The sequence below is a fragment of the Salvelinus alpinus genome, chromosome 7 (assembly GCF_045679555.1).
Source record: "Salvelinus alpinus chromosome 7, SLU_Salpinus.1, whole genome shotgun sequence".
NCBI lineage: Eukaryota > Metazoa > Chordata > Actinopteri > Salmoniformes > Salmonidae > Salvelinus > Salvelinus alpinus.
The window spans coordinates 87268111-87294346 of NC_092092.1; the positions used below are offsets into that span (position 1 = coordinate 87268111).

A 26236-nucleotide genomic window follows, 5' to 3' on the forward strand; every position below is an offset into this window, starting at 1 on the left:
TTAGGGATACTCTGAGAAATGGTTTGATAACAGCATTGGGTTACATTGGATTAGGGTTAGGGATACTCTGAGAAATGGTTTGATAACAGCATTGGGTTACATTGGATTAGGGTTAGGGATACTCTGAGAAATGGTTTGATAACAGCATTGGGTTACATTGGATTAGGGTTAGAGATACTCTGAGAAATGGTTTGATGACAGCATTGGGTTACATTGGATTAGGGTTAGGGATACTCTGAGAAATGGTTTGATAACAGCATTGGGTTACATTGGATTAGGGTTAGGGATACTCTGAGAAATGGTTTGATAACAGCATTGGGTTACATTGGATTAGGGTTAGGGATACTCTGAGAAATGGTTTGGTAACAGCATTGGGTTACATTGGATTAGGGTTAGGGATACTCTGAGAAATGGTTTGATGACAGCATGACTAACTTCCACTGATTGAAACAACATATCATTTGGTTTCTTTATTCTATATTGTGAGCGATCATTCCAATGATGTTCTAATTGTTTACCTATGTTGTCCAGGTGTGGGTCCGGCCTACGACCGCGTGGGGACCAATGACAGCATCATGATCCGAGTCCCTGACCACACCGTCACCGGACACCTGTGTGACATCACCGGACCGCTTGCCATCACCTCAGCCAATCCCAGTGGAGAACCTGACAGCACGCACCACGACATGGTCATCAGGTAACGGCCTATCATAACACTCACCTGTACCCACCTGTACTCGCCTGTACCCACCTGTACTCACCTGTACCCACCTGTACTCACCTGTACTCACCAGTACCCACCTGTACTTACCTGTACCCACCTGTACCCGCCTGTACCCACCTGTACCCACCTGTACTCACCTGTACCCACCTGTACCCACCTGTACTCACCTGTACCCACCTGTACCCACCTGAACTCACCTGTACTCACCTCTGCCCACCTGAACTCACCTGTACTCACCTGTAATTTCCTATACCCACCTGTACTCACCTGTACCCACCTGTACTCACCTGTTCCCACCTATACTCAGCTTTACCCACCTGTACCCACCTGTACTCACCTGTACCCACCTGAACTCACCTGTACTCACCTGTACTCACCTGTACCCACCTGTACTCACCTGTACCCACCTGTACTCACCTGTACCCACCTGTACTCACCTGTACCCACCTGTACTCACCTGTACCCACCTGTACCCACCTGTACTCACCTGTACCCACCTGAACTCACCTGTAATCCCCTGTGACCACCTGTTCTCACCTGTACCCACCTGTACTCACCTGTTCCCACCTATACTCACCTTTACCCACCTGTACCCACCTGTACTCACCTGTACTCAGCTATACCAACCTATACTCACCTGTACTCACCTGTACCCACCTGTACTCACCTATACTTAAGCACTTAAGCCTGTTGGTATGCTCTGCTGCCTTCATCAGATAGTTTGAACAGCTATGCTCCCTTCATGCTGATCGTGAAACTGAAAGTGATGTCAGTATTGAAGTATTTTTCTATCCTGGATTGCTGGTTGTATTGTAAACCGGTCTGATCTTTCCTGTCAGACTGGTTTCATATCAGTCAGCCTGCTGTGTAAATATCCAGTTCTACTAATGTATCTGTGATAATCAGTCCTCTGCCTTGTGTTCTGCTGGCTGTAGGGTCATGATGATTAGATTTCAGTGGTGGTAGGTGCCGTTTAACATTAGTGAGGACGGTTATTTTTCTAAGAGCATGGACTTAATTCTATTACAGCATATTGAATGACTGGAATTCATTCACTGAGGAGGATGGTCCTCAACTAATTGATACAGTTCCTGAACCTGAACCTACTCTGAACATGACACGTTCCTGTCAGACTGGTCTCCTTCCTGTAACCCATAAGACCAGCATCTGAACAGATCTATCCTGCTGTGTAAACATCCATTTATACTGAAGTATCTGTGTTGATCTGTATCTGTCTGTGTCCCAGTCGGCTGGGGCCAGTCTAAACCTAAACCTGAACCTACTCTGACACTGTCTCTATGTGTATCCTAGTAGGCTGGGCCAGTCTAAACCCTAACCTAAACCTGAACCTAAACCTAAACCTAAACCTACTCTGACTTTGTCTCTATGTGTATCCTAGTAGGCTGGGCCAGTCTAAACCTGAACCTGAACCTGAACCTAAACCTGAACCTACTCTGACACTGTCTCTATGTGTATCCTAGTAGGCTGGGCCAGTCTAAACCTGAACCTGAACCTGAACCTGAACCTACTCTGACTCTGTCTCTATGTGTATCCTAGTCGGCTGGGCCATAAGATCCAAGGGGTTCTGTGTGACGGGGTTTCCAACGAGGTCGTAGCCTCAACGGTGGTGAACTGCCTCAAGATAGATGAAGGTATGATGTTACAGAACAGAAGCACACTACAATAACTAATTACTAACATCTTGGGTTGTGTTGACCTGTCTAGGGATGGAACATTCTGGAAACGTTCCCCAAATTCCCAGGCTTTCCAGAAATCCAGGTTGAAAGATTCCTGGATTTCAAAGAATCTTCTGACCAGGATTTCTGGGAAACTGATCACTCAGTCAATATTGTGTTTCCTCATCCTCCAGGTACGATTAGTATCGTGAGGGAAGGCTGCGTCCCGGCGGTGAAGGTCCGACAGATCTTTGAGAGGGTGAAGACCAGTATGTTGTGAGGAGGACCCCTCCCTCCATCCCTCCTCTATCCTCTCTTCCATTCAGCTCTCCTCCCACCATTCTCTGTTGACCAATGATGACGCTCAGATCAGATACTGGACCCACCCACCTCAGGCCACCATCCAATATGTCTCTCAAACATGTTGAGCAACGTTTGTTACATATTTATTCTGTATGTATGTTGTAGATGTAATCATATATAAATATGTGCATTTTAGATTCGATTTTAGGATCATAAGTATTTTTTGTTTCGTTCTATATGATTTGATACTGTAAAATGAAGTGGTAACATAAATTATACTCTAATGATGTACAACTCTAAATGAGGGATTTATGAAGGATGATGTACAACTCTAAATGAGGGATTTATGAAGGATGATGTACAACTCTAAATGAAGGATTTATGAAGGATGATGTACAACTCTAAATGAGGGATTTATGAAGGATGATGTACAACTCTAAATGAGGGATTTATGAAGGATGATGTACAACTCTAAATGAAGGATTTATGAAGGATGATGTACAACTCTAAATGAAGGATTTATGAAGGATGATGTACAACTCTAAATGAAGGATTTATGAAGGATGATGTACAACTCTAAATGAAGGATTTATGAAGGATGATGTACAACTCTAAATGAAGGATTTATGAAGGATGATGTACAACTCTAAATGAGGGATTTATGAAGGATGATGTACAACTCTAAATGAAGGATTTATGAAGGATGATGTACAACTCTAAATGAGGGATTTATGAAGGATGATGTACAACTCTAAATGAAGGATTTATGAAGGATGATGTACAACTCTAAATGAAGGATTTATGAAGGATGATGTATGTGAATGTACGATGCTGCTGGGTATAAATTAATAATAAATTATTGTGAAGTACTGTTTAACTGGGAATGTATATATTGTTTAATATGGGAGCTTGACGCAGGCCAAATGCATACATGTAAATTTGAAAAGTATTATTTGCTTTGGCAATGTACTGCAATAGATCCATGTATATAGTGAAGTGATCATTTCAGAATAAAACTCTATTTAAATATATTTATTTCTCCACTTTTGTTCTGCTCTGTAACCAATATTTCAGATCATCAAATCAAATGTTATTTTCCACATGTGCCAAATACAACAGGTGAAGACTTTACCGTGAAATGCTTACTTACGAGCCCTTAACCAACAGTGCAGTTAAAAAGTAATACAAATATTTGCTAAATGAAAAAGGAAATAGTAAGACAATGAAAACAATAACGAGGCTTTTTTACAAGGAGTACCAGTACTGAGTCAATATGCAGGGGTACCAGGTAGTAACATGGCTATATACAAGGAGTACCAGTACTGAGTCAATATGCAGGGATACCAGGTAGTAACATGGCTATATACAAGGAGTACCAGTACCTAGTCAATATGCAGGGGTACCAGGTAGTAACATGGCTATATACAAGAGGTACCAGTACCTAGTCAATATGCAGGGGTACCAGGTAGTAACATGGCTATATACAAGGAGTACCAGTACTGAGTCAATATGCAGGGGTACCAGGTAGTAACATGGCTATATACAAGGAGTACCAGTACTGAGTCAATCTGCAGGGGTACCAGGTAGTAACATGGCTATATACAAGGAGTACCAGTACTGAGTCAATCTGCAGGGGTACCAGGTAGTAACATGGCTATATACAAGGAGTACCAGTACTGAGTCAATCTGCAGGGGTACCAGGTAGTAACATGGCTATATGCAAGGAGTACCAGTACTGAGTCAATCTGCAGGGGTACCAGGTAGTAACATGGCTATATACAAGAGGTACCAGTCCCTAGTCAATATGCAGGGGTACCAGGTAGTAACATGGCTATATACAAGGAGTACCAGTACTGAGTCAATCTGCAGGGGTACCAGGTAGTAACATGGCTATATACAAGGAGTACCAGTACTGAGTCAATCTGCAGGGGTACCAGGTAGTAACATGGCTATATACAAGGAGTACCAGTACCTAGTCAATATGCAGGGGTACCAGGTAGTAACATGGCTATATACAAGGAGTACCAGTACTGAGTCAATATGCAGGGGTACCAGGTAGTAACATGGCTATATGCAAGGAGTATGCTGTCCGTCTCCACCGTCCCCCAGATCCCCCTCCAGGGGTACTACATGTTCTTTGGGGTGTCCTGTTCCCTGTTCGCCTCCGCTTCGCTCTACGGGACATTTTGCCGCCTCATCAACACCATCGCTGAGAAGAGTCTGATCCCGGTGGGTCCTCAGCCCATCTCCTCCGACCGTCTCCGCTCCATCCTGTCCTGCTTTTGCTCCCCGGGGAAACTCCAGGGGACGCTGCCTTCATCATCATCAGCATCGTCCCTGACCAATCAGATCCCTGATGCTCTGTTCTACCTGACCAACGGCGTGGCTGCTCTCTCGGCGCTCCACGCGGCCTCATCCAGTCAGAGCGTGTCCTTCCTACGGCTGAGTGTTCCCTGGGTTCTGGTATCTGGAGCGGTGGTACAGGGGTTCGTCAGCAGGCTGCAGGTCAGAGGAGGACAGAGGTTTGGCTCCATCATCCCATCCTTCTACCTGTCTGTCTGGGCCACCTGGACATGGTACCGCTTCACAGGTATGTGGATGACTTCAAGCTAACCCTAACCAATCCTAACTCAAGTTAACTTTTTGCATAACTAGGAAAAACTCCATAAAAATTCAGACTCCAGCCACCCAAGCCATAGAGTGTTCTCTCTGCTACTGCACGACAAGCGGTACCGATGCACCAAGTCTGCAACCAACAGGACCCTGAACAGATTCTAACTCTTCTACCCTGTATATATAGCCATGTTAATACCTGGTACCCTGCACATGGACTAGTACTGGTACCATGTGTATATAACCATGTTATCACCTGGTACCCTGTGTATATAACCATGTTATTACCTGGTACCCTGTATATATAGCCATGTTATCACCTGGTACCCTGTATATATAGCCATGTTATCACCTGGTACCCTGTATATATAGCCATGTTATTACCTGGTACCCTGTGTATATAGCCATGTTATTACCTGGTACCCTGTGTATATAGCCATGTTATTACCTGGTACCCTGTGTATATAGCCATGTTATTACCTGGTACCATGTATATATAGCCATGTTATTACCTGGTACCCCGTATATATAACCATGTTATTAGCTGGTACCCTGTATATATAGCCATGTTATTACCTGGTACCCTGTATATATAGCCATGTTATTACCTGGTACCCTGTATATATAGCCATGTTATTACCTGGTACCCTGTGTATATAGCCATGTTATTATCTGGTACCCTGTATATATAGCCATGTTATTACCTGGTACCCTGTGTATATAGCCATGTTATTACCTGGTACCCTGTATATATAGCCATGTTATTACCTGGTACCCTGTGTATATAGCCATGTTATTACCTGGTACCCTGTGTATATAGCCATGTTATTATCTGGTACCCTGTATATATAGCCATGTTATTACCTGGTACCCTGTATATATAGCCATGTTATTACCTGGTACCCTGTATATATAGCCATGTTATTACCTGGTACCCTGTGTATATAACCATGTTATTATCTGGTACCATGTGTATTTAGCCATGTTATTATCTGGTACCCTGTATATATAGCCATGATATTATCTGGTACCATGTGTATATAGCCATGATATTATCTGGTACCCTGTGTATATAGCCATGTTATTATCTGGTACCCTGTGTATATAGCCATGTTATTATCTGGTATCCCAGCACATGGACTAGTACTGGTACCATGTGTATATAGCCATGTTATCGCCTTGTACCCTGTGTATATAGCCATGTTATTATCTGGTACCCTGTGTACATAGCCATGTTATTACCTTGTACCCTGTGTATATAGCCATGTTATTATCTGGTACCCTGTATATATAGCCATGTTATTATCTGGTACCCTGTGTATATAGCCATGTTATTACCTGGTACCCTGTGTATATAGCCATGTTATTACCTGGTAACCTGTGTATATAGCCATGTTATTACCTGGTACCCTGTGTATTTAGCCATGTTATTACCTGGTACCCTGTATATATAGCCATGTTGTTTCCTGGTACCCTGTGTATATAGCCATGTTATTACCTGGTACCCTGTATATATAGCCATGTTATCACCTGGTACCCTGTATATATAGCCATGTTATTACCTGGTACCCTGTATATATAGCCATGTTATTACCTTTTACCCTGTGTATATAGCCATGTTATTACCAGGTACCCTGTATATATAGCCATGTTATTACCTGGTACCCTGTATATATAGCCATGTTATTACCTGGTACCATGTATATATAGCCATGTTATTACCTGGTACCCTGTATATATAACCATGTTATTACCTGGTACCCTGTATATATAGCCATGTTATTACCTGGTACCCTGTATATATAACCATGTTATTACCTGGTACCCTGTATATATAGCCATGTTATTACCTGGTACCCTGTATATATAGCCATGTTATTACCTGGTACCCTGTATATATAGCCATGTTATTACCTGGTACCCTGTATATATAGCCATGTTATCACCTGGTACCCTGTATATATAACCATGTTATTACCTGGTACCCTGTATATATAGCCATGTTATTATCTGGTACCCTGTATATATAACCATGTTATTACCTGGTACCCTGTATATATAGCCATGTTATTATCTGGTACCCTGTTGTTGTTGATGTTGTTAATGTTGTTGATGTTGTTGATGTTGTTGATGTTGTTGTTGTTGATGTTGTTGTTGATGTTGTTGTTGATGTTGTTGTTGATGTTGTTGTTGATGTTGTTGTTGATGTTGTTAATGTTGTTGATGTTGTTGATGTTGTTGTTGATGTTGTTAATGTTGTTGTTGTTGATGTTGTTGTTGATGTTGTTGTTGATGTTGTTGTTGTTGTTGTTGATGTGGTTGTTGTTGATGTTGTTGTTGATGTGGTTGTTGTTAATGTTGATGTTGTTGTTGTTGTTGTTGATGTTGTTGTTGATGTTGTTGTTGTTGTTGTTGATGTTGTTGTTGATGTTGTTGTTTCTGTCTCCATGCTCTGTTGCCTGTTTCAGTGAAACATCTCTGTGTTGTTTTCTCAGGCCCCTTGCTGCACATCTCTCCAATAGGATCCTATGGGTTTACAGCTGGAGCCATCGCTTTCCTGGTCATCAACGCTTTCCTCATGCTCATCGGTCAGTCTTTAATCACCTCTATATCTACCTCTTCTGCTGCTGCAACACAGAGGGAGAGAAGAACGGAGCTGGTGGTTGTTTCCCTAATGGCATCCTATTCCCTATACAGCCCCATGGGCCCTGGTCAACACTAGTGCACTACATAGAGAATAGGGCCCTGGTCCAAAGTAGTGCACTATATAGAGAATAGGGCCCTGGTCAAAAGTAGTGCACTACATAGAGAATAGGGCCCTGGTCAACACTAGTGCACCTGGTCCTAACCCTCTCCATGGTAACCTGGTCCTAACCCTCTCCATGGCAACCTGGTCCTAACCCTCTCCATGGTAACCTGGTCCTAACACTCTCCATGGTAACCTGGTCCTAACCCTCTCAATGGCAACCTGGTCCTAACACTCTCCATGGCAACCTGGTCCTAACCCTCTCCATGGTAACCTGGTCCTAACCCTCTCCATGGTAACCTGGTCCTAACCCTCTCCATGGTAACCTGGTCCTAACCCTCTCCATGGTAACCTGGTCCTAACCCTCTCCATGGTAACCTGGTCCTAACCCTCTCCATGGTAACCTGGTCCTAACCCTCTCCATGGTAACCTGGTCCCAACACTCTCCATGGTAACCTGGTCCTAACACTCTCCATGGTAACCTGGTCCTAACCCTCTCCATGGTAACCTGGTCCTAACACTCTCCATGGTAACCTGGTCCTAACCCTCTCCATGGTAACCTGGTCCTAACCTTCTCCATGGTAACATGGTCCTAACCCTCTCCATGGTAACCAGTCCTAACCCTCTCCATGGTAACCTGGTCCTAACCCTCTCCATGGTAACCTTGTCCTAACCCTCTCCATGGTAACCAGTCCTAACCCTCTCCATGGTAACCAGTCCTAACCTTCTCCATGGTAACCTGGTCCTAACCCTCTCCATGGTAACCAGTCCTAACCCTCTCCATGGTAACCAGTCCTAACCTTCTCCATGGTAACCTGGTCCTAACCCTCTCCATGGTAACCAGTCCTAACCCTCTCCATGTCCTCTCCAGCTGCGTATGGTAACCTGGTCCTCTTGTCTCTGACCGTGGTCATGGAGGCAGTCCTGGTGTGTTTCCTCCTGTCCACCCTGCAACAGCTCCCCTACCAGCTGGAGAGTAAGTAACCTGCTTTTCACCTCACTGACAGTACTCATATTCTACATAAATGGCTCAGGAGGCTCCTGAGGGGAGGCTCGTAATAATGTCCGGAACGGAGCAAATGGAACGGCATCAAACACCTGGAAACGATGTGTTTGATGTATTTGCTACCATTCCACTGATTCCACTCCAGTCAATAGAACAAGCCCTTTCTCCCCAATGGAGGTTCCACCAACCTCTTGTGATATACAGTAAGGCTGAATCCCAAAACCAACACTTGGCCATCTGCCCTTTATCGACTGATCAACGTGGGTGAAGTGTTGGGTTTGTCATTCAGCCAGTGTTATGTGGTATCCATCGTGACCGTATATCAATACGTTTGCTGCTCAAACAATAACTGTATAATGTACACATTATTTTGCCATCTAGATGTCAGCTGTGTTTCTATTCTAACACATTTCTGTTGTTGTTCCTGTAGTTGCCATGCTAGCTGTGTTCTCTGTCGTCTGTCTATATGGAGCCCTGGCATCACTGGTCAACTGTACCTTCCGTCAGAGTGTGATGCCCCTGGGGCCTCCTCTGGTTAAGGTGAGAACAAGGAACTATTTCATTCTGTTGTATTCCACTGGATGACGAGTAGAATGGAGTGGGTTCATGTGTTTCATTACATTTCCTTCTACTTTTCTCCAATCCAGTTCATTCCTTTCTATTGTGTTCCATATGGTGTCTCTCTCCCTGTGTTGTTGTGTCTCAGGATGTAACTCAGCAGCAGAAGTCCTCCCCTGCCCTGTCCTGTCCCGTGGCAGACTCCAGACTGACCAGCGGTCTCCTGAAGATCTCCAGACTGCTGGACGACGGGGGGGTCTGTGGAATCCCCACCGATACGGTCTACGCCCTGGCCGCATCCTGCAAGAACCCTCAGGCCATCGAGAACATCTACAACATCAAGGACCGCCCAGCAGAGAAGCCCATCTGTATCTGTATCTCCAGTGTGGAGCAGCTGGTGGCAGCCAAGCCCCCCTTCAGCTCTCTACTCTGGGAGTTCATGAGGAACGTCTACCCTGGAGGAATCAGCTGCATCGTCAGCAAGGGAGACTGGCTCCTCAGACTGGGTAAGGGGTGAGGAGGGGTGAGGAGAGGGGAGGAGGGGGGAGGAGGGGGGAGGAGAGGGGAGGAGGGGGGAGGAGAGGGGAGGAGAGGGGAGGAGGGGTGAGGAGGGGGGAGGTGGCTGCAACAGCATTGGGTTACATTGGATTAGGGTTAGGGATACTCTGAGAAATGGTTTGATAACAGCATTGGGTTACATTGGATTAGGGTTAGGGATACTCTGAGAAATGGTTTGATGACAGCATGACTAACTTCCACTGATTGAAACAACATATCATTTGGTTTCTTTATTCTATATTGTGAGCGATCATTCCAATGATGTTCTAATTGTTTACCTATGTTGTCCAGGTGTGGGTCCGGCCTACGACCGCGTGGGGACCAATGACAGCATCATGATCCGAGTCCCTGACCACACCGTCACCGGACACCTGTGTGACATCACCGGACCGCTTGCCATTACCTCAGCCAATCCCAGTGGAGAACCTGACAGCACGCACCACGACATGGTCATCAGGTAACGGTCTATCATAACACTCACCTGTACCCACCTGTACCCACCTGTACCCACCTGTACTCACCTGTACCCACCTGTACTCACCTGTACTCACCAGTACCCACCTGTACTCACCTGTACCCACCTGTACTTACCTGTACCCACCTGTACCCACCTGTACCCGCCTGTACCCACCTGTACCCACCTGTACTCACCTGTACCCACCTGTACCCACCTGTACTCACCTGTACCCACCTGTACCCACCTGAACTCACCTGTACTCACCTCTGCCCACCTGAACTCACCTGTACTCACCTGTAATTTCCTATACCCACCTGTACTCACCTGTACCCACCTGTACTCACCTGTTCCCACCTATACTCAGCTTTACCCACCTGTACCCACCTATACCCACCTGTACCCACCTGTACCCACCTGTACTCACCTGTACCCACCTGTACTCACCTGTACCCACCTGTACTCACCTGTACCCACCTGTACTCACCTGTACCCACCTGTACTCACCTGTACCCACCTGTACTCACCTGTACCCACCTGTACTCACCTGTACCCACCTGTACCCACCTGTACTCACCTGTACCCACCTGTACTCACCTGTACCCACCTGTTCTCACCTGTACCCACCTGTACTCACCTGTTCCCACCTATACTCACCTTTACCCACCTGTACCCACCTTTACTCACCTGTACTCAGCTATACCAACCTATACTCACCTGTACTCACCTGTACCCACCTGTACTCACCTATACTTAAGCACTTAAGCCTGTTGGTATGCTCTGCTGCCTTCATCAGATAGTTTGAACAGCTATGCTCCCTTCATGCTGATCGTGAAACTGAAAGTGATGTCAGTATTGAAGTATTTTTCTATCCTGGATTGCTGGTTGTATTGTAAACCGGTCTGATCTTTCCTGTCAGACTGGTTTCATATCAGTCAGCCTGCTGTGTAAATATCCAGTTCTACTAATGTATCTGTGATAATCAGTCCTCTGCCTTGTGTTCTGCTGGCTGTAGGGTCATGATGATTAGATTTCAGTGGTGGTAGGTGCCGTTTAACATTAGTGAGGACGGTTATTTTTCTAAGAGCATGGACTTAATTCTATTACAGCATATTGAATGACTGGAATTCATTCACTGAGGAGGATGGTCCTCAACTAATTGATACAGTTCCTGAACCTGAACCTACTCTGAACATGACACGTTCCTGTCAGACTGGTCTCCTTCCTGTAACCCATAAGACCAGCATCTGAACAGATCTATCCTGCTGTGTAAACATCCATTTATACTGAAGTATCTGTGTTGATCTGTATCTGTCTGTGTCCCAGTCGGCTGGGGCCAGTCTAAACCTAAACCTGAACCTACTCTGACACTGTCTCTATGTGTATCCTAGTAGGCTGGGCCAGTCTAAACCCTAACCTAAACCTGAACCTAAACCTAAACCTAAACCTACTCTGACTTTGTCTCTATGTGTATCCTAGTAGGCTGGGCCAGTCTAAACCTGAACCTGAACCTGAACCTAAACCTGAACCTACTCTGACACTGTCTCTATGTGTATCCTAGTAGGCTGGGCCAGTCTAAACCTGAACCTGAACCTGAACCTGAACCTACTCTGACTCTGTCTCTATGTGTATCCTAGTCGGCTGGGCCATAAGATCCAAGGGGTTCTGTGTGACGGGGTTTCCAACGAGGTCGTAGCCTCAACGGTGGTGAACTGCCTCAAGATAGATGAAGGTATGATGTTACAGAACAGAAGCACACTACAATAACTAATTACTAACATCTTGGGTTGTGTTGACCTGTCTAGGGATGGAACATTCTGGAAACGTTCCCCAAATTCCCAGGCTTTCCAGAAATCCAGGTTGAAAGATTCCTGGATTTCAAAGAATCTTCTGACCAGGATTTCTGGGAAACTGATCACTCAGTCAATATTGTGTTTCCTCATCCTCCAGGTACGATTAGTATCGTGAGGGAAGGCTGCGTCCCGGCGGTGAAGGTCCGACAGATCTTTGAGAGGGTGAAGACCAGTATGTTGTGAGGAGGACCCCTCCCTCCATCCCTCCTCTATCCTCTCTTCCATTCAGCTCTCCTCCCACCATTCTCTGTTGACCAATGATGACGCTCAGATCAGATACTGGACCCACCCACCTCAGGCCACCATCCAATATGTCTCTCAAACATGTTGAGCAACGTTTGTTACATATTTATTCTGTATGTATGTTGTAGATGTAATCATATATAAATATGTGCATTTTAGATTCGATTTTAGGATCATAAGTATTTTTTGTTTCGTTCTATATGATTTGATACTGTAAAATGAAGTGGTAACATAAATTATACTCTAATGATGTACAACTCTAAATGAGGGATTTATGAAGGATGATGTACAACTCTAAATGAAGGATTTATGAAGGATGATGTACAACTCTAAATGAGGGATTTATGAAGGATGATGTACAACTCTAAATGAGGGATTTATGAAGGATGATGTACAACTCTAAATGAAGGATTTATGAAGGATGATGTACAACTCTAAATGAAGGATTTATGAAGGATGATGTACAACTCTAAATGAAGGATTTATGAAGGATGATGTACAACTCTAAATGAAGGATTTATGAAGGATGATGTACAACTCTAAATGAAGGATTTATGAAGGATGATGTACAACTCTAAATGAAGGATTTATGAAGGATGATGTACAACTCTAAATGAAGGATTTATGAAGGATGATGTACAACTCTAAATGAAGGATTTATGAAGGATGATGTACAACTCTAAATGAGGGATTTATGAAGGATGATGTACAACTCTAAATGAGGGATTTATGAAGGATGATGTACAACTCTAAATGAAGGATTTATGAAGGATGATGTACAACTCTAAATGAAGGATTTATGAAGGATGATGTACAACTCTAAATGAAGGATTTATGAAGGATGATGTACAACTCTAAATGAAGGATTTATGAAGGATGATGTACAACTCTAAATGAGGGATTTATGAAGGATGATGTACAACTCTAAATGAAGGATTTATGAAGGATGATGTACAACTCTAAATGAAGGATTTATGAAGGATGATGTACAACTCTAAATGAGGGATTTATGAAGGATGATGTACAACTCTAAATGAAGGATTTATGAAGGATGATGTACAACTCTAAATGAAGGATTTATGAAGGATGATGTATGTGAATGTACGATGCTGCTGGGTATAAATTAATAATAAATTATTGTGAAGTACTGTTTAACTGGGAATGTATATATTGTTTAATATGGGAGCTTGACGCAGGCCAAATGCATACATGTAAATTTGAAAAGTATTATTTGCTTTGGCAATGTACTGCAATAGATCCATGTATATAGTGAAGTGATCATTTCAGAATAAAACTCTATTTAAATATATTTATTTCTCCACTTTTGTTCTGCTCTGTAACCAATATTTCAGATCATCAAATCAAATGTTATTTTCCACATGTGCCAAATACAACAGGTGAAGACTTTACCGTGAAATGCTTACTTACGAGCCCTTAACCAACAGTGCAGTTAAAAAGTAATACAAATATTTGCTAAATGAAAAAGGAAATAGTAAGACAATGAAAACAATAACGAGGCTTTTTTACAAGGAGTACCAGTACTGAGTCAATATGCAGGGGTACCAGGTAGTAACATGGCTATATACAAGGAGTACCAGTACTGAGTCAATATGCAGGGATACCAGGTAGTAACATGGCTATATACAAGGAGTACCAGTACCTAGTCAATATGCAGGGGTACCAGGTAGTAACATGGCTATATACAAGAGGTACCAGTACCTAGTCAATATGCAGGGGTACCAGGTAGTAACATGGCTATATACAAGGAGTACCAGTACTGAGTCAATATGCAGGGGTACCAGGTAGTAACATGGCTATATACAAGGAGTACCAGTACTGAGTCAATCTGCAGGGGTACCAGGTAGTAACATGGCTATATACAAGGAGTACCAGTACTGAGTCAATCTGCAGGGGTACCAGGTAGTAACATGGCTATATACAAGGAGTACCAGTACTGAGTCAATCTGCAGGGGTACCAGGTAGTAACATGGCTATATGCAAGGAGTACCAGTACTGAGTCAATCTGCAGGGGTACCAGGTAGTAACATGGCTATATACAAGAGGTACCAGTACCTAGTCAATATGCAGGGGTACCAGGTAGTAACATGGCTATATACAAGGAGTACCAGTACTGAGTCAATCTGCAGGGGTACCAGGTAGTAACATGGCTATATACAAGGAGTACCAGTACTGAGTCAATCTGCAGGGGTACCAGGTAGTAACATGGCTATATACAAGGAGTACCAGTACCTAGTCAATATGCAGGGGTACCAGGTAGTAACATGGCTATATACAAGGAGTACCAGTACTGAGTCAATATGCAGGGGTACCAGGTAGTAACATGGCTATATGCAAGGAGTACCAGTACCTAGTCAATATGCAGGGGTACCAGGTAGTAACATGGCTATATACAAGGAGTACCAGTACTGAGTCAATATGCAGGGGTACCAGGTAGTAACATGGCTATATACAAGGAGTACCAGTACCTAGTCAATCTGGGTAATTGAGGTAACAATTAAGTGTGTGGGTAGAATCTAGTGAGTGTGTGGGTAGAGTCTAGTGAGTGTGTGGGTAGAGTCTAGTGAGTGTGTGGGTAGAGTCTAGTGAGTGTGTGGGTAGTCTAGTGAGTGTGTGGGTAGAGTCTAGTGAGTGTGTGGGTAGAGTCTAGTGAGAGTGTGGGTAGAGTCTAGTGAGTGTGTGGGTAGTCTAGTGAGTGTGTGGGTAGAGTCTAGTGAGTGAGTGGGTAGAGTCTAGTGAGTGTGTGGGTAGAGTCTAGTGAGTGTGTGGGTAGAGTCTAGTGAGTGTGTGGGTAGAGTCTAGTGAGTGTGTGGGTAGAGTCTAGTGAGTGTGTGGGTAGAGTCTAGTGAATGTGTGGGTAGTCTAGTGAGTGTGTGGGTAGAGTCTAGTGAGTGTGTGGGTAGAGTCCAGTGAGTGTGTGGGTAGAGTCTAGTGAGTGTGTGGGTAGAGTCCAGTGAGTGTGTGGGTAGAGTCTAGTGAGTGTGTGGGTAGAGTCCAGTGAGTGTGTGGGTAGAGTCCAGTGAGTGTGTGGGTAGAGTCTAGTGAGTGTGTGGGTAGAGTCCAGTGAGTGTGTGGGTAGAGTCCAGTGAGTGTGTGGGTAGAGTCTAGTGAGTGTGTGGGTAGAGTCCAGTGAGTGTGTGGGTAGAGTCTAGTGAGTGTGTGGGTAGAGTCTAGTGAGTGTGTGGGTAGAGTCTAGTGAGTGTGTGGGTAGTCTAGTGAGTGTGTGGGTAGTCTAGTGAGTGTGTGGGTAGTCTAGTGAGTGTGTGGGTAGAGTCTAGTGAGTGTGTGGGTAGTCTAGTGAGTGTGTGGGTAGTCTAGTGAGTGTGTGGGTAGAGTCTAGTGAGTGTGTGGGTAGTCTAGTCAGTGTGTGGGTAGAGTCTAGTGAGTGTGTGGGTAGTCTAGTGAGTGTGTGGGTAGAGTCTAGTGAGTGTGTGGGTAGAGTCTAGTGAGTGTGTGGGTAGTCTAGTGAGTGTGTGGGTAGTCTAGTGAGTGTGTGGGTAGTCTAGTGAGTGTGTGGGTAGTCTAGTGAGTGTGTGGGAAGTCTAGTGAGTGTGTGGGTAGAGTCTAGTGAGTGTGTGGGTAGTCTAGTGAGTGTGTGGGTAGTCCAGTGAGTGTGTGGGTAGAGTCTAGTGAGTGTGTGGGTGGAGTCTAGTGAGTGTGTGGGTAGAGTCTAGTGAGTGTGTGGGTAGTCTAGTGAGTGTGTGGGTAGTCTAGTGAGTGTGTGGGTAGTCTAGTGAGTGTGTGGGTAGAGTCTAGTGAGTGTGTGGGTAGTCTAGTGAGTGTGTGGGTAGTCTAGTGAGTGTGTGGGTAGTCTAGTGAGTGTGTGGGTAGTCTAGTGAGTGTGTGGGTAGAGTCTAGTGAGTGTGTGGGTAGTCCAGTGAGTGTGTGGGTAGAGTCTAGTGAGTGTGTGGGTGGAGTCTAGTGAGTGTGTGGGTAGAGTCTAGTGAGTGTGTGGGTAGAGTCTAGTGAGTGTGTGGGTAGTCTAGTGAGTGTGTGGGTAGAGTCTAGTGAGTGTGTGGGTAGTCTAGTCAGTGTGTGGGTAGAGTCTAGTGAGTGTGTGGGTAGAGTCTAGTGAGTGTGTGGGTAGAGTCTAGTGAGTGTGTGGGTAGAGTCTAGTCAGTGTGTGGGTAGAGTCCAGTGAGTGTGTGGGTAGAGTCTAGTGAGTGTGTGGGTAGAGTCTAGTCAGTGTGTGGGTAGAGTCTAGTCAGTGTGTGGGTAGAGTCTAGTGAGTGAGTGGGTAGTCTAGTCAGTGTGTGGGTAGAGTCTAGTGAGTGTGTGGGTAGAGTCCAGTGAGTGTGTGGGTAGAGTCTAGTGAGTGTGTGGGTAGAGTCTAGTCAGTGTGTGGGTAGAGTCCAGTGAGTGTGTGGGTAGAGTCTAGTGAGTGTGTGGGTAGAGTCTAGTCAGTGTGTGGGTAGAGTCTAGTGAGTGTGTGGGTAGAGTCTAGTGAGTGTGTGGGTAGAGTCCAGTGAGTGTGTGGGTAGAGTCTAGTGAGTGTGTGGGTAGAGTCTAGTCAGTGTGTGGGTAGAGTCTAGTCAGTGTGTGGGTAGAGTCTAGTGAGTGAGTGGGTAGTCTAGTGAGTGTGTGGGTAGTCTAGTGAGTGTGTGGGTAGAGTCTGGTGAGTGTGTGGGTAGTCTAGTGAGTGTGTGGGTAGAGTCTGGTGAGTGTGTGGGTAGAGTCTGGTGAGTGTGTGGGTAGAGTCTAGTGAGTGAGTGGGTAGTCTAGTGAGTGTGTGGGTAGTCTAGTGAGTGTGTGGGTAGAGTCTGGTGAGTGTGTGGGTAGAGTCTAGTCAGTGTGTGGGTAGAGTCTAGTGAGTGTGTGGGTGGAGTCTAGTCAGTGTGTGGGTAGAGTCCAGTCAGTGTGTGGGTAGAGTCCAGTGAGTGTGTGGGTAGAGTCTAGTGAGTGTGTGGGTAGAGTCTAGTGAGTGTGTGGGTAGAGTCTAGTGAGTGTGTGGGTAGAGTCTAGTGAGTGTGTGGGTAGTCTAGTCAGTGTGTGGGTAGAGTCCAGTGAGTGTGTGGGTGGAGTCTAGTGAGTGTGTGGGTAGTCTAGTGAGTGTGTGGGTAGTCTAGTGAGTGTGTTGGTAGAGTCTAGTGAGTGTGTGGGTAGTCTAGTCAGTGTGTGGGTAGAGTCCAGTGAGTGTGTGGGTGGAATCTAGTGAGTGTGTGGGTAGAGTCTAGTGAGGGTGTGGGTAGTCTAGTGAGTGTGTGGGTAGAGTCTAGTGAGTGTGTGGGTGGAGTCTAGTGAGTGTGTGGGTAGAGTCTAGTGATTGTGTGGGTAGAGTCTAGTGAGTGTGTGGGTAGTCTAGTGAGTGTGTGGGTAGTCTATTGAGTGTGTGGGTAGTCTAGTGAGTGTGTGGGTAGAGTCTAGTGAGTGTGTGGGTAATCTAGTGAGTGTGTGGGTAGTCTAGTGAGTGTGTGGGTAGAGTCTAGTGAGTGTGTGGGTAGAGTCTAGTGAGTGTGTGGGTAGAGTCTAGTCAGTGTGTGGGTAGAGTCTAGTCAGTGTGTGGGTAGAGTCTAGTGAGTGAGTGGGTAGTCTAGTCAGTGTGTGGGTAGAGTCTAGTGAGTGTGTGGGTAGAGTCCAGTGAGTGTGTGGGTAGAGTCTAGTGAGTGTGTGGGTAGAGTCTAGTCAGTGTGTGGGTAGAGTCCAGTGAGTGTGTGGGTAGAGTCTAGTGAGTGTGTGGGTAGAGTCTAGTCAGTGTGTGGGTAGAGTCTAGTGAGTGTGTGGGTAGAGTCTAGTGAGTGTGTGGGTAGAGTCCAGTGAGTGTGTGGGTAGAGTCTAGTGAGTGTGTGGGTAGAGTCTAGTCAGTGTGTGTGTAGAGTCTAGTCAGTGTGTGGGTAGAGTCTAGTGAGTGAGTGGGTAGTCTAGTGAGTGTGTGGGTAGTCTAGTGAGTGTGTGGGTAGAGTCTGGTGAGTGTGTGGGTAGTCTAGTGAGTGTGTGGGTAGAGTCTGGTGAGTGTGTGGGTAGAGTCTGGTGAGTGTGTGGGTAGAGTCTAGTGAGTGAGTGGGTAGTCTAGTGAGTGTGTGGGTAGTCTAGTGAGTGTGTGGGTAGAGTCTGGTGAGTGTGTGGGTAGAGTCTAGTCAGTGTGTGGGTAGAGTCTAGTGAGTGTGTGGGTGGAGTCTAGTCAGTGTGTGGGTAGAGTCCAGTCAGTGTGTGGGTAGAGTCCAGTGAGTGTGTGGGTAGAGTCTAGTGAGTGTGTGGGTAGAGTCTAGTGAGTGTGTGGGTAGAGTCTAGTGAGTGTGTGGGTAGAGTCTAGTGAGTGTGTGGGTAGTCTAGTCAGTGTGTGGGTAGAGTCCAGTGAGTGTGTGGGTGGAGTCTAGTGAGTGTGTGGGTAGTCTAGTGAGTGTGTGGGTAGTCTAGTGAGTGTGTTGGTAGAGTCTAGTGAGTGTGTGGGTAGTCTAGTCAGTGTGTGGGTAGAGTCCAGTGAGTGTGTGGGTGGAATCTAGTGAGTGTGTGGGTAGAGTCTAGTGAGGGTGTGGGTAGTCTAGTGAGTGTGTGGGTAGAGTCTAGTGAGTGTGTGGGTGGAGTCTAGTGAGTGTGTGGGTAGAGTCTAGTGATTGTGTGGGTAGAGTCTAGTGAGTGTGTGGGTAGTCTAGTGAGTGTGTGGGTAGTCTATTGAGTGTGTGGGTAGTCTAGTGAGTGTGTGGGTAGAGTCTAGTGAGTGTGTGGGTAGTCTAGTGAGTGTGTGGGTAGTCTAGTGAGTGTGTGGGTAGAGTCTAGTGAGTGTGTGGGTAGTCTATTGAGTGTGTGGGTAGTCTAGTGAGTGTGTGGGTAGAGTCTAGTGAGTGTGTGGGTAGTCTAGTGAGTGTGTGGGTAGTCTAGTGAGTGTGTGGGTAGAGTCTAGTGAGTGTGTGGGTAGTCTAGTGAGTGTGTGGGTAGAGTCTAGTGAGTGTGTGGGTAGTCTAGTGAGTGTGTGGGTAGTCTAGTGAGTGTGTGGGTAGAGTCTAGTGAGTGTGTGGGTAGTCTAGTGAGTGTGTGGGTAGTCTAGTGAGTGTGTGGGTAGTCTAGTGAGTGTGTGGGTAGTCTAGTGAGTGTGTGGGTAGAGTCTAGTGAGTGTGTGGGTAGTCTAGTGAGTGTGTGGGTAGTCTGGTGAGTGTGTGGGTAGTCTAGTGAGTGTGTGGGTAGTCTAGTGAGTGTGTGGGTAGTCTAGTGAGTGTGTGGGTAGAGTCTAGTGAGTGTGTGGGTAGAGTCTAGTGAGTGTGTGGGTAGTCTAGTGAGTGTGTGGGTAGTCTGGTGAGTGTGTGGGTAGTCTAGTGAGTGTGTGGGTAGTCTAGTGAGTGTGTGGGTAGTCTAGTGAGTGTGTGGGTAGTCTAGTGAGTGTGTGGGTAGTCTAGTGAGTGTGTGGGTAGTCTAGTGAGTGTGTGGGTAGTCTAGTGAGTGTGTGGGTAGAGTCTAGTGAGTGTGTGGGTAGTCTAGTGAGTGTGTGGGTAGTCTAGTGAGTGTGTGGGTAGAGTCTAGTGAGTGTGTGGGTAGAGTGGTTGGGGGTCAATGTAACTAGCCATGTGATTAACTGACAGGTCTCTGACCTCCTCCCTGTAGGCTGTCTCATCCAAGTTGATGATCAGGCCTTCCACCGTTGTGTCGTCGGCAAACTAAAGGATTTCTCATTAAGTCTCAATAATCAGCCTTCAATCTAGATGTATCCATCATAAGACCTAGGATTTGAACGGTTACAACACCGCAGAATTAAATACAGCGTGTAATTATAATATTTGTATGTATAAAATGTGTTTTGATGTTTTAAGAGGATGGTCCCAGCAGAACAGGGTCATTCCAGTAGAGACGGGAGGTGTGGTTCTACAGTCCTCTACATGAGTCATCCAATCAGGGCTTCTGGGGGAAACCTGGGGATTTGATTTCTAACAGTCTCAGTTTCTTAATAAGCATCTTGGCTTGCAGGGTTTTCCACAGCAGAGTCACAGTCAGGGTGGGTTTCCACAGCAGAGTCACAGTCAGGGTGGGTTTCCACAGCAGAGTCACAGTCAGGGTGGGTTTCCACAGCAGAGTCACAGTCAGGGTGGGTTTTCACAGCAGAGTCACAGTCAGGGTGGGTTTCCACAGCAGAGTCACAGTCAGGGTGGGTTTCCACAGCAGAGTCACAGTCAGGGTGGGTTTCCACAGCAGAGTCACAGTCAGGGTGGGTTTCCACAGCAGAGGCACATTCAGGGTGGGTTTCCACAGCAGAGTCACAGTCAGGGTGGGTTTCCACAGCAGAGTCACAGTCAGGATGGTTTTCCACAGCAGAGTCACAGTCAGGGTGGGTTTCCACAGCAGAGTCACAGTCAGGGTGGGTTTCCACAGCAGAGTCACAGTCAGGGTGGGTTTCCACAGCAGAGTCACAGTCAGGGTGGGTTTCCACAGCAGAGTCACATTCAGGGTGGGTTTCCACAGCAGAGTCACAGTCAGGGTGGGTTTCCACAGCAGAGTCACAGTCAGGATGGTTTTCCACAGCAGAGTCACAGTCAGGGTGGGTTTCCACAGCAGAGTCACAGTCAGGGTGGGTTTCCACAGCAGAGTCACAGTCAGGGTGGGTTTCCACAGCAGAGTCACAGTCAGGGTGGGTTTCCACAGCAGAGTCACACCACAGTCAGGGTGGGTTTCCACAGCAGAGTCACAGTCAGGGTGGGTTTCAACAGCAGAGTCACAGTCAGGGTGGGTTTCCACAGCAGATTCACGTCAGTTAGTTAGTCTCGTGGCTTGGGGGTAGAAGCTGTTTAGAAGCCTCTTGGACCTAGACTTGGCGCTCCGATACCGCTTGCCAGGAATGAGTGGAGAGTACAAGTGTTGAGGGCTAACAGGTGGTGGAGAGAACCAAAAGGCCTCCTGCAGGTAACAAGGTTTAGCTGGAAATGATCCAAGAGGAAGTAATTTACCCATTGGACTCCGCCCTCCTCTTCCTCCTCCCTCCTCCCCCTCCTACCTCATCCCCCATTGTGAAGGAGCTGACAGGTGATGGAGAAGTAAAAGCCATAAAGACTCAATGTGGATACCAAATGATTACCTGGGGTATGGCCATGAGGAAGTTTCAGAGGAGAAACAGTCCTGTCACGTCAGTAGACAGGCTGATAGGTGTGCCGGGGCCATTGTCTTTTCTCTCTCTCTCATATCGTTCCATTTCCTTGAACTCACCACTCTAACTTCCAGGTTGACAATCACGTACATTAGAGGGGGAGGGGGAGGTGGGGTTCTGCTGTGAATGAGACGTGACTCAATCTCTGGTCTTCATTCATCAACGAGTATCATGTGGCCTTCATATATCTGATATATTGCAGTGTCAGTTAGTACGGTCCTTCAGGATATAGATTCTGTTCAGCAGTTCAGAGATGTACGGTCCTTCAGGATATAGATTCTGTTCAACAGTTCAGAGATGTATGGTCCTTCAGGATATAGATTCTGTTCAGCAGTTCAGAGATGTACGGCCCTTCAGGATATAGATTCTGTTCAACAGTTCAGAGATGTATGTCCTTCAGGATATAGATTCTGTTCAGTAGTTCAGAGATGTACGGTCCTTCAGGATATAGATTCTGTTCAACAGTTCAGAGATGTATGTCCTTCAGGATATAGATTCTGTTCAGCAGTTCAGAGATGTACGGCCCTTCAGGATATAGATTCTGTTCAGCAGTTCAGAGATGTACGGTCCTTCAGGATATAGATTCTGTTCAGCAGTTCAGAGATGTACGGTCCTTCAGGATATAGATTCTGTTCAACAGTTCAGAGATGTATGGTCCTTCAGGATATAGATTCTGTTCAGCAGTTCAGAGATGTATGGTCCTTCAGGATATAGATTCTGTTCAACAGTTCAGAGATGTACGGTCCTTCAGGATATAGATTCTGTTCAACAGTTCAGAGATGTACGGCCCTTCAGGATATAGATTCTGTTCAGCAGTTCAGAGATGTACGGTCCTTCAGGATATAGATTCTGTTCAGCAGTTCAGAGATGTACGGTCCTTCAGGATATAGATTCTGTTCAGCAGTTCAGAGATGTACGGCCCTTCAGGATATAGATTCTGTTCAGCAGTTCAGAGATGTACGGTCCTTCAGGATATAGATTCTGTTCAGCAGTTCAGAGATGTATGGCCCTTCAGGATATATATTCTGTTCAACAGTTCAGAGATGTACGGTCCTTCAGGATATAGATTCTGTTCAGCAGTTCAGAGATGTACGGCCCTTCAGGATATAGATTCTGTTCAGCAGTTCAGAGATGTACGGTCCTTCAGGATATAGATTCTGTTCAGCAGTTCAGAGATGTATGGCCCTTCAGGATATAGATTCTGTTCAACAGTTCAGAGATGTACGGTCCTTCAGGATATAGATTCTGTTCAGCAGTTCAGAGATGTACGGCCCTTCAGGATATAGATTCTGTACAACATCATAGGCCTACTCATTGCTCATTCAATAGTCTCTCATGCCTTAATGAATAGCTGATGTGTTTTATAGGTGAGATGATTATTATCACAGTCCAGCCATCAGGTATATTTAGTTGTATCATCTTTTTGTCCCCTCGAAGAAACATGATGTAACAAGAGAATGGAAACAGTTCTTAGGTGTTGCTATGACACAATCTCTGTTTAATCCTACTTCATCTCAGTCTTATCCATGCAGGGCAAACAAAGACTCAGGAAGGTACCTAGATGCCAGGTAAATCAAGGAAATGAAGTATTGACGGTAAAATTATCATTATACCGTATTGATCAAAGAATGAGGAAACACTGACAATAAATAGTTTCTCAGAAACGATTTACACTCTTTTTACTGTAAATACACACCTCTGGACTGGAACTATAAATAAATCTACTCTATATGGCAACTCATTAAGGAGTTACCTGCCAACAATACTTTATATGAGTCTTTAAACCATTAAAGAGCAACTCAACCAAAAAAACTACTTCTCTGGTTTAAAACCATGTCTAAACCTTTAATGTCTAAACCTTTAAGATGTTACAGAACATGTCTAAACCTTTAATATGTTACAGAACATGTCTAAACCTTTAATATGTTACAGAACATGTCTAAACCTTTAATATGTTACAGAACATGTCTAAACCTTTAATGTCTGAACCTTTAATATGTTACAGAACATGTCTGAACCTTTAAGATGTTACAGAACATGTCTAAACCTTTAATGTCTAAACCTTTAAGATGTTACAGAACATGTCTAAACCTTTAAGATGTTACAGAACATGTCTGAACCTTTAATATGTTACAGAACATGTCTGAACCTTTAATATGTTACAGAACATGTCTAAACCTTTAATATGTTACAGAACATGTCTAAACCTTTAATATGTTACAGAACATGTCTAAACCTTTAATATGTTACAGAACATGTCTAAACCTTTAATGTCTAAACCTTTAATATGTTACAGAACATGTCTAAACCTTTAATATGTTACAGAACATGTCTAAACCTTTAATATGTTACAGAACATGTCTGAACCTTTAAGATGTTACAGAACATGTCTGAACCTTTAATATGTTACAGAACATGTCTAATCCTTTAATGTCTGAACCTTTAATATGTTACAGAACATGTCTGAACCTTTAATATGTTACAGAACATGTCTAAACCTTTAATATGTTACAGAACATGTCTAATCCTTTAATGTCTGAACCTTTAATATGTTACAGAACATGTCTGAACCTTTAATATGTTACAGAACATGTCTAAACCTTTAATATGTTACAGAACATGTCTAAACCTTTAATATGTTACAGAACATGTCTGAACCTTTAATATGTTACAGAACATGTCTAAACCTTTAATATGTTACAGAACATGTCTGAACCTTTAATATGTTACAGAACATGTCTGAACCTTTAATATGTTACAGAACATGTCTAAACCTTTAATGTCTGAACCTTTAATATGTTACAGAACATGTCTAAACCTTTAATTTGTTACAGAACATGTCTGAACCTTTAATGTCTAAACCTTTAATATGTTACAGAACATGTCTGAACCTTTAATATGTTACAGAACATGTCTAAACCTTTAATGTCTGAACCTTTAATATGCTACAGAACATGTCTAAACCTTTAATTTGTTACAGAACATGTCTGAACCTTTAATGTCTAAACCTTTAATATGTTACAGAACATGTCTAAACCTTTAATATGTTACAGAACATGTCTAAACCTTTAATGTCTGAACCTTTAATGTCTAAACCTTTAATATGTTACAGAATATGTCTAAACCTTTAATATGTTACAGAACATGTCTAAACCTTTAATATGTTACAGAACATGTCTAAATCTTTAATATGTTACAGAACATGTCTAAACCTTTAATATGTTACAGAACATGTCTAAACCTTTAAGATGTTACAGAACATGTCTGAACCTTTAATATGTTACAGAACATGTCTAAACCTTTAATGTCTGAACCTTTAATATGTTACAGAACATGTCTGAACCTTTAATATGTTACAGAACATGTCTAAACCTTTAATATGTTACAGAACTTGTCTAAACCTTTAAGATGTTACAGAACATGTCTGAACCTTTAAGATGTTACAGAACATGTCTGAACCTTTAATGTCTAAACCTTTAAGATGTTACAGAACATGTCTGAACCTTTAAGATGTTACAGAACATGTCTAAACCTTTAATATGTTACAGAACATGTCTAAACCTTTAATATGTTACAGAACATGTCTGATCCTTTAATGTCTGAACCTTTAATGTCTGAACCTTTAATATGTTACAGAACATGTCTGAACCTTTAATATGTTACAGAACATGTCTAAACCTTTAATGTCTGAACCTTTAATATGTTACAGAACATGTCTAAACCTTTAATTTGTTACAGAACATGTCTGAACCTTTAATGTCTAAACCTTTAATATGTTACAGAACATGTCTAAACCTTTAATATGTTACAGAACATGTCTAAACCTTTAATATGTTACAGAACATGTCTAAACCTTTAATATGTTACAGAACATGTCTAAACCTTTAATGTCTGAACCTTTAATATGTTACAGAACATGTCTGAACCTTTAAAATGTTACAGAACATGTCTAAACCTTTAAGATGTTACAGAACATGTCTCAACCTTTAATGTCTAAACCTTTAATGTCTAAATCTTTAAGATGTTACAGAACATGTCTAAACCTTTAATGTCTAAACCTTTAATATGTTACAGAACATGTCTAAACCTTTAATGTCTAAACCTTTAATATGTTACAGAACATGTCTTAACCTTTAATATGTTACAGAACATGTCTGAACCTTTAATATGTTACAGAACATGTCTGAACCTTTAATATGTTACAGAACATGTCTAAACCTTTAATGTCTGAACCTTTAATATGTTACAGAACATGTCTAAACCTTTAATATGTTACAGAACATGTCTAAATCTTTAATATGTTACAGAACATGTCTAAACCTTTAATATGTTACAGAACATGTCTGAACCTTTAAGATGTTACAGAACATGTCTGAACCTTTAATATGTTACAGAACATGTCTAAACCTTTAATGTCTGA

The 26236-nt window shown here is 44.0% G+C and overlaps 2 protein-coding genes across 2 annotated transcripts in view; both read left to right on the top strand.

Moving 5' to 3' along the window:
• The window catches only part of LOC139581812 (uncharacterized), a 13552-nt gene extending 10426 nt beyond the window's left edge, over positions 1-3126 (top strand). Inside the window, exons 8-10 of the mRNA XM_071411997.1 lie at positions 532-697; positions 2282-2376; positions 2595-3126. Of these exons, the coding sequence (XP_071268098.1) occupies positions 532-697; positions 2282-2376; positions 2595-2680 (347 nt within the window). The 3' untranslated portion in view covers positions 2681-3126. The remainder of the gene's footprint in view (positions 1-531; positions 698-2281; positions 2377-2594) is intronic.
• Positions 3127-4785: 1659 nt separating this feature from the next.
• Positions 4786-13110, top strand: LOC139581957 (uncharacterized). Its single transcript, XM_071412145.1, has 8 exons — positions 4786-5293; positions 7812-7904; positions 8934-9038; positions 9499-9608; positions 9775-10132; positions 10476-10641; positions 12276-12370; positions 12589-13110. Exons 1-8 carry the CDS (start codon positions 4786-4788, stop codon positions 12672-12674), a joined length of 1521 nt encoding a protein of 506 aa, XP_071268246.1. The 3' UTR covers positions 12675-13110.
• The last annotated feature ends 13126 nt before the right edge of the window (positions 13111-26236 follow it).